The following is a 14711-nucleotide window of genomic DNA, read 5'->3' on the forward strand; positions in this document are numbered from 1 at the left end:
ACTGAGCACCGCTGAATAAAGCCTATTAAAATCAGCAGTTTAATTAATAAGAATCATCTCTCTTACTTCCCATTATTAATATTTCCCAATTCATGTAATGAGTAGATATATATATCAGTAACATTCAGCATAATACTATATATATATACACTGCATAACACCAAAATACTAAAACTTCTTAATATATTCTTTCCCAGCCCTGTGTTGTTCTTTCCCCCCACATAAAAGAAAATATATAACAGAAGCTACTAGAAGCTAAATTAAACAGTTGAAACTCAAATACTTACTGTTGCTGGGGAGGCCCGAGTTGTGTGTGTCACTGAGTGACCAGAATTCTCCATTGAATTGCCGATCAGATAGGTTCCTCCAGAGCTGCTGATAAGTTGTCCTCCTGTGACTCCCATCTGAATCCCACCGGTGCCCACCATACTGTGGGACGAGACCACGGTAGTGACCTGTGCAGAACTCCCTTGAGTATCAAAGTAATTCCCTCCAGTGTTTTGGCTGTACATCTGTGTTTCTGTGTAAGGATAAGTTGTTGTTCGGCTTTAGAAGAAGAAGAAAAAGAAAATTACTTGCTTATTTACATTTTATTTAATTTTTCTAGTGTGAGTGTATCTTTAAAATTTACCAGTTAGCTTTACCTTTGGAACTAGACAAGTTTTGCATTTTGCATGAAACTTCATTCTCAGGTATAGTTGGGCTTAATTTCCAAATTAAAAATTACAAATTAAATATTACTTTAATAAATACCTCACCTATTTTCTGTACTTTAGAGCTCTTGCTCTCTACTGTTTCCTACCTCCCCATATAAATATGCTCAAGTTTCTTCCTGCTAAGGAATCTTGCTGAAAAATTCTTCACTTCCATAAAAACCTCCTGCACCCCTAGTCTTAGAAAGCTGGGATCTAAAATGACTGGGGGTAAAGTCAACTACCCACACTACTTTACCTTCTTGGATGCTTTTGCCACTATAAGGAACTTGAGAAAATATTTTGCTCACCTTGGACCTTAAATCCCTTTCTAGTATCTATCTCTCCCTTCACAGTCAAATTTCTTCTCTTGCCACATCTTCATGCCCTCACTTTCCACTTCCCAACCACTGCAGTCAAGCTTCTGCCCTTAGCCTTTCATTAAAACTGCTTTTAATAAGGTCACTTGTGACAAAATCTAAATACCAAGCAAAAAAGCTTCTGTCAGTCCTTATCTTCTTTGACCTATCTATAGTATGACATTGGTGACCATTCCATGTTGCCCTTTCCCTCTTTTTTCTGTTCTGATTAAACTTATTTGATCAATTTATTTTATATTTTCAACTGAATATAACCTGCATCTTAAAATTACTTTTTAAATTTTTTATTTTGAAATAATTATCAGTTCATAAGTAGCTGCAAAATAGTAGAGGTATAGCATATTTTTATTGTAAAAATTCCAACAATACCAAAGGTAGAGTTAAAAAATTAAAATTCCCAGTTCTTTTGACATTCTTTTCAACCCCACATCCCAGACCTTGCCACTACTGACAATTTGGCATGTACTTTTCATACATTTCCTATGTATGTATTAAGGTTTCTCTGTCTTAATAGCTCTTGTTTTTAGTTTTGATGACATTTCTTTCCCCCACCCCCATTTTTTATACCACTACCTCTGAAGAAAGTTTAGGAGTCTCCATTTTTGTGGTACCTTAAAGTTGGTATTTTCTGAGGTTTCCATCTTTAGCTCTTATTTTTTCCTACTTATTTTTACTCAAAACATATACCTTCACCACATACTGTGTGACCATATAAATGCCCACAGTAAACAATCTCACATAGGTTGATACCGGCCCTCTTTTTACCTTCTACTTACAGTTCCAGAATTTTAAATCTGGGTTTCCATCAGCTAACTGGCTACCTCTACTAGGAAATTGCATGGCATATTGGAAGCCCCATAATGTGAAATTTGACCTCTGACTAAAAAGAATTTCCTCATATCTCTTGCTCCTTCTCCTATGTTTCCTACTTTCAGAGGAAGGCAGCGCTGCTCTTCTCAGTTCTGGAATAATTACCAACTCTCTCATCATTCAGACTGACATCAGTCACTAAGTTCTGTCAATTTTACCTTCTAAATAATTCTCAATCCATTTCCATCCTCATATTCACTGCCATAACTCATAATATTCTCTATAATAATTGCCTCCTAACTGATTTTCCTTCCTCTAATCAGGCTCTTCCTTTCTATCTTCAACTTTGCTGGCAAGGGAATTTTTCTAAAATGCAAATATGAAAATGAAACTTTTCTTTATTAAAACCCTTTTCATGATTCCTTCTTGCCTTCAGAACAAAGGCCAAAATCCTTAACTGCCTTTTAAGAACCTTCAGGGTCTGGTGCCTATATAATCTGTGGACTTGGTGCTAGCCATGTTCTGAAATGCTTCCCTTTTTATTTTCCTTCAATCCTCTTACTTGGTCCCAAATATTCTTAAATTCTCAGCTCAAGCATCACCTTTAACTCAGAATTACTTTTTGCACTCTTTGCCTCCATTGCCACCCCTTGCAGGGCTCTTATGTTTTGGCCTCTGTACTTTTCCAACACCCTGTGAATACCTGAAATATAGAACTCAATACACTTATTGTTAAGGTCCTCATATCATCATACTCCCATGTAATTATGTTTTATTCCCTCTGTACAATCAATAATCAGCATAGTTTTGGCAGATAATGGACACATGAAATAATCAACAAATAACACTATGAATGTATTTAAAAGTACACTTGACATAATAGCCAGTTCTACAATCCTCTAAAACACAAATTCTTTTTGTTTTGTTAAAATTTAAGTGAGAAATTGCGCTAAATTTTTCTAAGACTTTCTATACCAACTTAAACAGGTACTTTTAACCCAGCAAAACTTAAAATACAACTTTTAGTAAAATAACAATAAATGATAATAACGATAATAATTTCACTTTGTGGGGGGATAGAAACAACCCCATAGAGAATTTTTTTTTAACAACAACAACAAAAAAATACCACTTAAAATACATATGAAGCAATTTTTCTCAACATTGCTGTATTTCCCAATTGGAAATCTCATTTATATGTTTCTTTTATTACATATTTATTTAATAAAAAGTAAAATTAAACAGGCATTTGGATTTCAAATCTAGATAAAAAGAGAAATGAGGTCACTTAAATTATGTACATTGAATATGACAGTGACCCCATTTAACTGTGCTTTAAAATAGCACAATCTGATTTTGGCATTTAAGTATAGCCATGTAGATATAGGATAACAAATAATTTGACAGATGCAGGACAAAATGCTGGTTTTCCCTTACATAGCTCTGTTGCAAAATGATAAATCTGATTTTGTAAATAAAATATAATTATAGGTAAAGACAGTTAATATTTACTGAACATTTATTATGCAACATACACTATCCTATGTGCTTTTCAGGTATAAACTTCATTTTCATCACAACTGTGTGAGGTAGGTACTATTATAATTCCTATATCACAGATAAGGTGAATAATTGGGCTGTGGCTAGGTTAAGTAGCTTATCCAAAGCACATAGCTGGTAAATCATGGGTTTGGAATCTGAACTTAACCTGTGCTCTCAACCACTGTTATAAAAAAAGAACCTGACTTCCATATACTCATATCAATAATATAGGCAAATGACTACTGGGGAATAATCCTTACAGTTAGATGGTACAGGGGCCAAATGAGCTCTTTGCTATTTGAGATTTCCTTACACCTTAATTCACTATTTATTAGCACCACTCTACTCTCCTTTTTAGAATCTAGAATAGCATATGTGGATAAAGGAACTGAATGTTAGAGAAGGAGAGATGGAAAAGATGGGTCCATCTCAGAGGATAACTACCATCACACACTTGGGTTTTATAAGTTCTATAATCATTGAAGTTGCTACCTCTTATCACAAAAGAAACCTGTCAAGTGATTTGAATCACTCTAACTTTGCGACATTTCCTCTTTATTTAATTAGTTCTCACTGAACAATAGTAATGTAAACAAATACATCACAGATATATAAAATCTACATATAGCCCTCAAGCCAGTATGAAAATATGGCAGCAAAAAGCAAAACAGATTGCTTTCTCATATTACTGCCTGGTTGGAGAGGATTCATGAGGTAGAAAATGATCAAAGAACAACAGAAGGAAGGAAGCCACTAAAGAATATGTCTAAACCATAAGCCATCTCCATTACTCAATCACACCACATGGGACTGTGGAAAAGATTTGGCTACTCCATAAACACACATTGGGGTAAAGATTGGAAATATATGGGGAAAAAACACACATATTAGGAAGTGAAGGGTAATGAATTTTCTCTTTGACTATTATATATATACATTTGCAATGATAGAGACAACTTTTAAATATTAGATGGTATAACAGAAGTAGACCATAATATCCTTAGCCTTTATTCTTTCATTGTAAGAAGACAGGAATTAGCCCATTTGTTGGAATCCTGTCTGGAGTTAGTCAGAGCCAGCCATGCACAAGTAACTTGTAAAGATCTTTTCCATGTCTGTAAGTCAAAAAGCTCATGAAAAAATACCAAAGAATTTATAAAAAGTAGAAGCACCAACAGCAGAAACAGCTCTATATTAGGTACTAGAAATCATGCTTCTGTGATTCTGATAGCTCAAATCAGCTTCTTTCATATTGTATAATGACTATATCCTGCATATGAGTTATTGCTTGTACATTATTTTGTACAGAAATTTCCAAACATATATTTTAGAAAATTACTCAAGTTTTGGCATATCAGATTGAAAGTGGCTATTTCTGGACTGTACATTCTTGAAAAAGCTAAATTTCAAACAATTCTGTGTATATTTCAAAGATGTTGCTGTGTTCCTTTTGCCTTTTCTGTCTGCTTCCTATGGTCTAAGTCATGAGAATAATGTGTCATATTGTTTCTATAGCAGAAGAGAAATCTTTCTATTGGGCTGCATTGTGTGTCCAGTACTGAACATAAAAACACATTTATGTGCATAACTGCACACAGAAGCTTCGCCACAGCTGACTTTATCATAAGGTTCTATGTAAATGTTAAGACTCTGATCCATTGAATTTGGTAAATTAATGCTCTTTGCATCCCAGCATGCCTCAGCATCTATCTTGGCCACTGGATATTCCCTGCTGACTTTTTCTCTAGGAAGAGTATGTCAATTTACCTCAACTATCACCTCAATTTACCTCAGCTATCTATTTTCTTTAGCTTCAGGTGTTACCCATGAGTCCATATATATATAATACCTCTACATTATGTGTTTTCTATTTTGAATATCCTGTATCAATCAGGAAGTCAATCATATTAACTAAAAGCAATTATATGAAAGCGGTTAATTAAGGAAATAAAATAGCTTGCCAATTTCACACAATAAAATTTATTATGAAGATAGGATATAGAAGTGTTGATCATTATAATATCTTACATTGGTACAATGTTTTATTGAATTCAAGGTACTCCAGAGACATTCTTTTAAAAATATTGACTTAGCATCTATTCTGGCACCTAGATAAAAGGAACAAAACAGATATGACCTCTGCCATCAAGGGGTAGATAGTGAAAACTAAGAAAAAAAGTAAGATAATTGTAAGTTTTCTTAAGTGCTAAGGAAAAAAAATAGAATATTGAAGCAGAATAAATGGGAGGCAGGCACATTAGATAGGGTCAGTCAAGGACAATTACTCATGAAGGAGAGAGATTTAGGTTGAAACAAAAAGATGAAAAGGAATCAGTTCTATGGAAAACAGGGACAAGAATATATTAGGAAGGAAATACAGCATATACAACAGCCACAACACAGGAAAACACCCTGGTTTTCAGGAAGAAATTACAATTATTTTTAAAGGGGCTAGATATAATGAATGAAAAGGATATTAGAAAGAAATAAGGTTTAAGAAGTAGATAAAAAACTAAAATGCAGGATAGTTTAAATAAATATATTTTAAATTATGGTTTATGATATGGAAGGGGTCATAAAACAAATTCCCTAACTTGTGAATGTTGGTGGGAGGCAGATTTCATTTCCAACTATAAGACACAGAAGGCCAAATACTCACTTTCCCAACTTCTTTTGCAAATACGGTAAAGGAAACTGACTTAGGGCTCAAATGACCTTAGATCAGGAGCTAGTGGCACAAAAAATGGCAGCTGTGGCTTGTTGTGGCAGCTGCGCCCATTTATCAGTGGCAGCTATGTTCACTGTCCAACGTGGAAACAGCAGTGTTTGGGACGGCTGCAGTAGTGTGGGTGCTTACTGAGCTCTTCTGTGGTATGTTTTTGTCTCTGGTTTGCTACTGCCTGGCATCCCCTGGGCCTGCCTTTTGTCTAACCTGAGTTCTCTGGAAATTAAGCCACAAATATGCTGTCAATAAATTCTGTTTGCTTAAATCAGCCAGAGTTGGCTTCTGTTGCCTTAACCTAAGACTTCTGCCTGAAAGTTTATCATTATGAACTTTCTAGGTGGGTCACCAAAGCCCTGCAGAGAAGTAACTACATTCTTCGGAAACTTCAACAAAATTCATTCATGTGATATATAACCTCTGGCTGGCCAGCATGCACTTCCCATTTGAGTTTCAAAATAGGCCATCCTTGATGGCTCCAAGAGAGTAGGACCAAAGGTAGAAGATACACCAGAAATGTGGCATGTCCATTTTGTTAATGACACCAATATATATACAAGCTTTGGCTTCTTCCATCTTTTTTAAAAAGTGCCACTTGACAATATACCCATACATAACAAGTGCCTTATTTCTCCATTCCTCTTCATAGTAAAGCCTCTCAGGTTTTACTATATCCAGGTTGGCTTCTTCATCCATCTGTCAGTGAAACTCATCTTACCAAGGTCTTAGCTCTACCAATATCTTTCAATTGAAATGGATGATCTCTACATGGTTTCCAATGTTCCTAGCTTGTTTATCCATAGTACTCTAAATGGTTAGAGATCACATATTGTTAGAATCTGTGGAAATGGACAAGACCACCATTCAGTTTTTGAGAAAGTCTCTCAGAAAGCTACTGCAAAGAAATATTTTCCAGATATAGGTATAGACTAGGTTCCTACAGAAGCAAAGAAAAAATAAACAGGAGAAAAAATGAATTAAATTATCTTCTCCCTTGAGTAAACAGTTATTGCACTTCAACACCCAGTACTTTAGAGCAGTCTCAATTGTTTCACTGAAATATATGCTCCCTCACTAACCTGTTAGGATGGCAATAATTGTCCATATTCACAGCGAGAACTAGGTAAACACTTTACTATCATCAAATTATAATGAGTACACATTTTCATAAGTGATAACACATTTCTGTGAGGGCTACCATCTCCTCTGAGTGAGACCCCATGCATCATGGCTACTCAGCAAGGGAATTCTGTTAACAGCATCAGTGAACCAGTACTTACTAAACACATACAATTTGCAGGCCATGTGTAGGTGCTTGAAAGTTCATGATAAAGATCAGAATCTCTATCTTCTGAGTATCATTAGCAAAAAGCATTTATAATCACACAGAAGTAGGAATCTCACTGTGATCCCAGTCAGGGATCAAACACTAACTGGCTAGTAAATCAATGTGGTAGAATACTCTTTCTTTTTTTTTTTTTTTTTTAGATTTATTTATTTATTTATTTATTTAATTCCCCTCCCCTCCCCCAGTTGTCTGTTTTCTGTGTCTTTTTGCTGCGTCTTGTTTCTTTGTCCGCTTCTGTTGTCGTCATCTGCATGGGAAGTGTGGGCGGCGCCATTCCTCGGCAGGCTGCTCCCTCCTTCGCGCTGGGCGGCTCTCCTTATGGGTGCACTCCTTGCGCGTGGGGCTCCCCTACGCGGGGGACACCCCTGTGTAGCAGGGCACTCCTTGCGCACAGCAGCACTGCGCTTGGGCCAGCTCCACATGGGTCAAGGAGGCCCCGGGCTTGAACCGCGGACCTCCGATGTGGTAGACGGACGCCCTAACCACTGGGCCAAAGTCCGTTTCCCGAATACTCTTTCTTAAGACACTCTTTCTTAAGACACATGGAAGTATATCAATAAAAAGAGAATGAAGTCCCTAAGACAAACATTAGAGACAAAAATTGTTATGTAGACAATTGTCAGAAATACAAAATTGCAGAGAGACTGGAATAGATTAAGCTGGGAAAAAAGGTCATATTTGAGAAAAAAATATTCACAGACCTATAGCTAAGGAAATTTTGAGAATAATTCATGGCAATGCAATGATCTTTCTTTAGTAAATATGAAGATACTACATAATCTGGAGTTAAAAATTATACTTGATAGTTTTGAGGGATTTATCTACTCCATCTTGGCCAAGAGAGCACACTTGGATTTGGGGATACGATCTGAGCCCACAGATCAGATCTAAGCTAATTAGACTTTCAGCAAATGAACTCATGAACTAGACCTCATTAGTGGTGATCTAAACCAACAGAGTTACAGGTCATAGAAAATACATGCTGGCACTAGATATTTTATCATGACTCATTCCTGCATGGCCCTATAATTTACAAGGTTCAACTTTAGAGATACCAATTTCCTAAGACTTTTTGAATGAATGACTCCACTCATATTTACTTACTATGTGGAAGACCCTAATTGCAGTGACGGGATAATTTGAAAATGTACAGCTAATACAGAGAATTCAGAACCACAGGTAGGAGAGACTAAGGTAAACAAGTAACTACAATAGATTATATTACAAAAATAGCTAATGTTTACTGAACAGCTAGTATTTTTCAGATGCTATGAATGCACTTTTTTTTAAACAAAGTTGTGATTTATAGAACAATAGTGCATAAAATAGAGGATTCCCATACACCACCCCACCACCAATACCTTGCACTGGTGTGGAAAATTCTGTAACAATTGATGGCAGCACATTTATAATTGTACTATTAATTACTGTCCATGATTTAACTTAAGGTTCACTGTGTAGTGTAGTTCCTTGGATTTTTAAAAAAATTTTATTCTGTTACCATATATACAATCAAACATTTCCCCTTTAATCATACTCAGACAAATATATTTCATTGTTGTTAATTGCACTCACTATGTTGTACTACCATCATTATCCATTACCAAAACATTTCCATCATTCCAAATAGGAATCCTGTACATTTTAAGCCTTAACTTTCCATTCCCTATCCCCACCCAGTTCCCTCATAACCTATATTCTAGATTCTGACTCTACAAGTCTACTTATTCTAATTGTTTCAAATCAGTGAGATCATATAGTAATTGTCCTTTCATGTTTGGCTTTTTTCACTCAACAGGATATCCTCAAGACTCATCAATGCTGTTGTATGTATCAGACTTCGTTCGTTTTTATAGCTGAATAATATTCCATTTTATGTATATAAGACATTATTTGTCCATTCATCAGCTGATGGATGGTGACAGCACCTTAAAATTGCACTGTTAATTCTATTCCATTGGTCTATATGTCAGTCCTTGTGCCAGTACCATGCTGTTTTGCATACTGTGGCATTTTAACAAGATTTAAGATTGGGAAGTGTGTGTTCTTCCTCTTCATTCTTCTTTCTCAAGATGGCTTTCACTACTCAGGACTCCTCCCCCTTCCATATAAATTTAATGATTGGCTTTTCCAGTTGTGAAATGAAAGCTATTGGAATTTTTATTGGGATTTCATTGAATATATAAATTGTATTGGGTAGGATTGCTATCGTAAGGATTTTCAGTATTCCTATCCATGAAAAAGGAATGTCCTGCCATTTACTTAGCTCTGGTTTGATTTTTTTAAAGCAATGTTTTATAGTATTCTGTGTCCTTTATATCCTTAGATTTATTCCTAGATATTTGATTCATTTAGTTACAATTGTGAATGGATTCCTTTTCCTGATTTCTTCTTCCAACTGTCTGTTGCTTGTGTAAAAAACAACACTGATTTTTGGGTATTGGTCTGGTATCCCATCACTTTGTTGAATTCATTTATTAGCTTTATTAGTTTTGTTGTGGATATTTGAAGACTTTCTGTATATAAGATCATAACATGTCCAAGTAGAGAAAGTTTTATTTCTTCCTCTCCAATACAGATGCCTTTTATTTCTTTTTCTTGCATAATTGCTCTGGAAAGAACAATATCAAATAACAGGGGTGACTGTGGGCATCCTTGTCTTGTTCCTGATTGAGGGAAATCTTTTAGTCTATCACCACTGCGTATGTTAGCTGTGCTCATCATATATGCCCTTTATCATGTTGAGGAAGTTCTTCTGTTCCTAGTTTTACAAGTATTTTATAAAGAAGGGCTGCTGGATCATAGTGTTTGTAATTCGCAGCACTAATATATAGGTATGATAGTGGTTGAAAGGGAATGTCTAAGGTCACGTATATTATAAGAAGGAATGCTAAAAATTGGAGCACAGAGAATCCTCTTGTGAAAAATGAGTATGGTTAATAGTGCATATATAAGAATGTTTTCCTCTGAAAAAGTACAAATGCAAGTTAATGTTACAAGGTGTTAAACTTAGGGTGATATGTCAGCAAAAATTCAACTCCAGCAAAGTATGGACAGTAGTTTAAAGTAATACATTAATAACCTCCCATCAATGGTAGTATTAAAAAAAAAGGAAATATGCTAAGTGAAAGAAACTAGACAAAAATTACTACATATTGTTTGACTCCATTTATATAAAATGTAAAGACAAATTATAGAGACAGAAATAGATCAGCAGTTATGTATGGCAGGAAAAAGAAAGATTGAAAGGTGACAACTAAGGGTTTTTTTGTTTATTTGTTTTTGTTGTTTATTCTTTCTTCTTTCCCCCTTTTTTGTGGAATAATGAATGCAAAACTCTGTGATGATACCAAATGCCACTGATTATACACTTTAGATGGATTGCATGATTTATAAATGTGTTTCAATAAAATTGATGTTAAAAAACGAAGGGGTGCTGGAGTTTGTCAAATAACTTATCTGTATCAAAAGAGATGATCATATGGCTTTTTTCCTTCATTCTGTTAATGTGGTGTATTACATTAACTGTATTGCGTGTATTACATTAAACCAACATTGATCATGGTGTAAATTATATTCATATGCTATTGGATTCGCTTTGCTAGGTACTATGTTGAGGATTTTTACATCTATATTCATAAGAGATATTGGTCTGCAGTTTTGTTTTCTTGTGCTATCTTTAACCAGCTTTGGTATGAGGGTGTAGCAGTTTGATATGGTTATGAATTCCAAAAATAAATATTGGATTATGTTTGTAATCTGGTCTGTACCTGGGCATGATTAAATTATATTAGGGCTTTGATTGGGCCACATAATTAGGGCATTGAGTCCCCATCCCTTCATCAGTGGGGACTCACAGATAAAAGGCAGGGCAAAGGACGGAGTTGAGAGTTTTTGATGTTGGAGTTTGATGCTGAAGCCTTAAGCTGGAGCCCCGGAAAGTAAGTTCACAGAGGAAAGAAAATCAAGCCCCAGGAAGAGAGGAACGCTGAGCCCAGGAAGAAGCAAGCTGTGGGAAGAGAAGAACCCTAAAACCAGAGAGAAGCAAGACCCTGGAAGGGAGGAACCCAGGTCACCTGAATCCTCACAGACATCTTGCTCCAACATGTGAAAATAGACTTTGGTGAGAGACGTAACTTATGCTTTATGGCTTGGTATATGTAAGCTCCTACCCCAAATAAATGCCCTTTATGAAAACCAACCCATTTCTGGTATTTTGCATCAGCACCCCTTTGGCTGACTAATACAGAGGGTGATGTTGGCGTTGTAGAACAAATTAGGGAATGTTTCCTTTTCTTCAATTTTTTGGGGAGAGTTTGAGAAGTGGAATTAAGTCTTCTTGAAATGTTTGATAGACTTTCTCTATGATACCATCTAGTCCTGGATTTTCTTCATTTTATGATTACTGATTCAGTCGCTTTACTAGTAATTAGTTTGCTGAGATCTATTTCTTCTTGGGTGTTTCAAAGAATTTGTCTATTTTATCTAAGTTATCTAATTTATTGGCATACAATTGTTCATATTATCCACTTATAGTCCTTTTTAAAATTTCAGCAGTGCAAATAGTAATGTCCCCCTTTACATTTCTTATTTCATTATTTGCATCCTCCCTTTGTTTTTTCTTTGATCAGTGTGCTATGGTTTGTTGATTTTATTTTTTGAAAGAACCAACTTTTGCCATAGTTAATTCTTTTTTTTTTTTTTTCTATTTCATTTATCTCCTCTCTAATCTTTGTTATTTCCTTCCTTCTGTTTGTTTGCTTTGGGATAAGTTTACTCTTCTTTTTCTATTTCTTTCAGTTTTGACATTAAGTCTCTGATTTAAAGTCTTTCTTCTTTTTTAATAAACACTTAGAACTGTAAATTTCCCTCTCAGCACCATCTTTGCTGCATCCTGTAAGTTTTGCTTTGTTGCATTTTTTTCATTTTCATTCACCTCAAGATATTTTACTTTTTTTACTTTTAGTTTCTTCTTTATCCCATAAAAGTATGTTATTTTATATCCACATATTTGTGAATTTTTCCTTTCTCTGTTACTTATTTCTAGCTTCATTTCATTATGGTCAGAGAATATACATGTGTAATGTCAATATTTTTTAATTTATGGAGACTTGTTTTGTGATCCAACATATGGTCTATCCTGGAGCATGATCCATGTGTACTTGAAAAGAGTGTATATTCTATTTTTTGTTGTTTGCAGTATTCTGTATATGTTTGTTAAATCTAGTTCATTTAGACTGTCATTTAAGTCCTGAACTTCCTTACTGATCTTCTGACTGGATGTTCTATCTTTTACTGAGAGTAGTGTGTTAAAGTCTCCTACTCCCAGTATAGAACCGTCGTCGATTTCTCCCTGACTTGACCATTAGGTGCACACACATATATATAATTGCTACATCTTCCTGCTGAATTTTCCCCTTTATCAGTATGTAATTATCATCCTAAGACTTAAGGTCTATTTTGTCCAATATCAGTATAGCCACCCAAGCTCTCTTTTGATTAATACTTGCATGGTTTATTTTTTCCCATGCTTTCACTGCAGACCTATTTGTGTCTCTGATATTAAGGTGAGTCTCTTGCAGACAGCATATACTTGGGTCATGCCTTTTTATCCATTCTGCCAATTTCTCCCTTCAGGCTAGAAGTTTAAGCCATTTGCATTTAAAATCACTACTGATAATATAGGTCTTTCTTTGGCCATTTTCCTATTTGGCCTTTGTAAGTCTTCCACCTTTTTTGTCCCTCACTTCTGTTAAAGCCTACTTTTATATTTATTTACTTTCTTGTGTTGTACCATATTGAGTATTTTCTTATTTCTATCTGGAAATACTTTTCATCCGTTTTCCTTGTGGTTACCCTATGGTTAAAATTTAACATCCTAAATACATAACAATTATATTTTGTTTGAAAGCAACTTAAATTTAATAGCATGCACGAATACTTTTCCTATACCCTTTTGTCCTACCACCATTTAAAAAAATACATTATTTTTTAAAAAAGATACTTAGATAACACAAAATATTATACAAAAAATATAAGGGATTCCCATATGCCCCACTCCCCATACCTTCCACCTTTCCCCACATTAACAACTTCTTTCATTAGTGTGGTATATTCATTGCAATTGATGAACATATTTGGAGCATTGCTACTAAGCATGGATTATAGTTTACACTGTAGTTTACACTCTCTCCCACTCAATTCTGTAGGTTATGGCAGGATATATAATGGCCTGTATCTGTCATTGCAATGACATTCAGGACAATCCCAAGTCCCCAAAATGCCCCCGTATTAGACCTCGTTTTTCCTCTCCTTGCCTTCAGCATCTCCAGTGGCCACTGTCTCAACATCAATGATATAGTTTCTTCCATTGCTAGAATCACAATAAGTCTATAGTAGAATATCAGTAAGTCTACTCTAGTCCATATTTTATTCACCAATTCCAGGATGGTGATGCCCACTCCACCTCTAATTGATAGGGGGCCTCAATCCCATATGGCTGATGGATAGGACTCTCTGGCTGGCAGTTGTAGACTCTCTCAGTTCCTTGGTATGGTGGTTGTCCATCCTTAGCTCCTTGTTAGTTGTCTTGGGCCTACCACTGTTTTTTGTACTTGTTTTATATATTTGTACATTGCATGTCCAAAAATATAGATTCATCATTACTTTTTATGCATTTGTATTTTAGCATCTGTAGGAAGTAAAAAGTGGAGTTACATACCAAACAATACTATAAAATAATACTGGCATTTATACTTACCCAAATGGTGACCAATACCTCAGGTCTTTATTTTTTTATGCTGCTTTGAACCACTCTCTAGTGTCCTTTCGTTTTGGTCTAAAGAATTCCCTTTAGCATTGCTGGTAGGGTATGTCTGGTGGTAATGAACTCCCTCAGCTTTCATTTATTTGGGAATGTCTCATTTTTTAAAGAGTCTCACTGGATATAAAATTCTTGGTTGGCAGTTGTTTTCCTTCAGCACTTTCAGTATTTCAACCTACTGCTTTCTTGCCTCCATGGTTTCTGATAAGAAATTGGACCTCAATTTTATTGGGATCCCTTGTTTGTAAGATGCTGCTTTTCCTTTGTAGCTTTCAGAACTCTCTCCTTGTCTTTTGCATTTGATGGTGTAATAATACATGACAGGGTATTTTTTTTCACATTTATTCTGTTTGGAGTTCTCTGAGCTTCTTGGATATGCATATTCACAACTTCT

At 35.3% G+C, this 14711-nt stretch overlaps 1 protein-coding gene across 17 annotated transcripts in view; it reads right to left on the reverse strand.

Moving 5' to 3' along the window:
- Window positions 1-14711, reverse strand: part of RFX3 (regulatory factor X3) — a 345069-nt gene that overhangs the window by 120780 nt on the left and 209578 nt on the right. For all 17 annotated transcript variants that reach the window (XM_058301791.2, XM_058301786.2, XM_058301783.2 and 14 more), the window contains one exon: window positions 288-546. In XM_058301791.2, coding sequence (XP_058157774.1) covers window positions 288-546 — 259 coding nt within the window. The remainder of the gene's footprint in view (window positions 1-287; window positions 547-14711) is intronic.

Source organism: Dasypus novemcinctus, chromosome 8 (genome assembly GCF_030445035.2).
Source record: "Dasypus novemcinctus isolate mDasNov1 chromosome 8, mDasNov1.1.hap2, whole genome shotgun sequence".
NCBI lineage: Eukaryota > Metazoa > Chordata > Mammalia > Cingulata > Dasypodidae > Dasypus > Dasypus novemcinctus.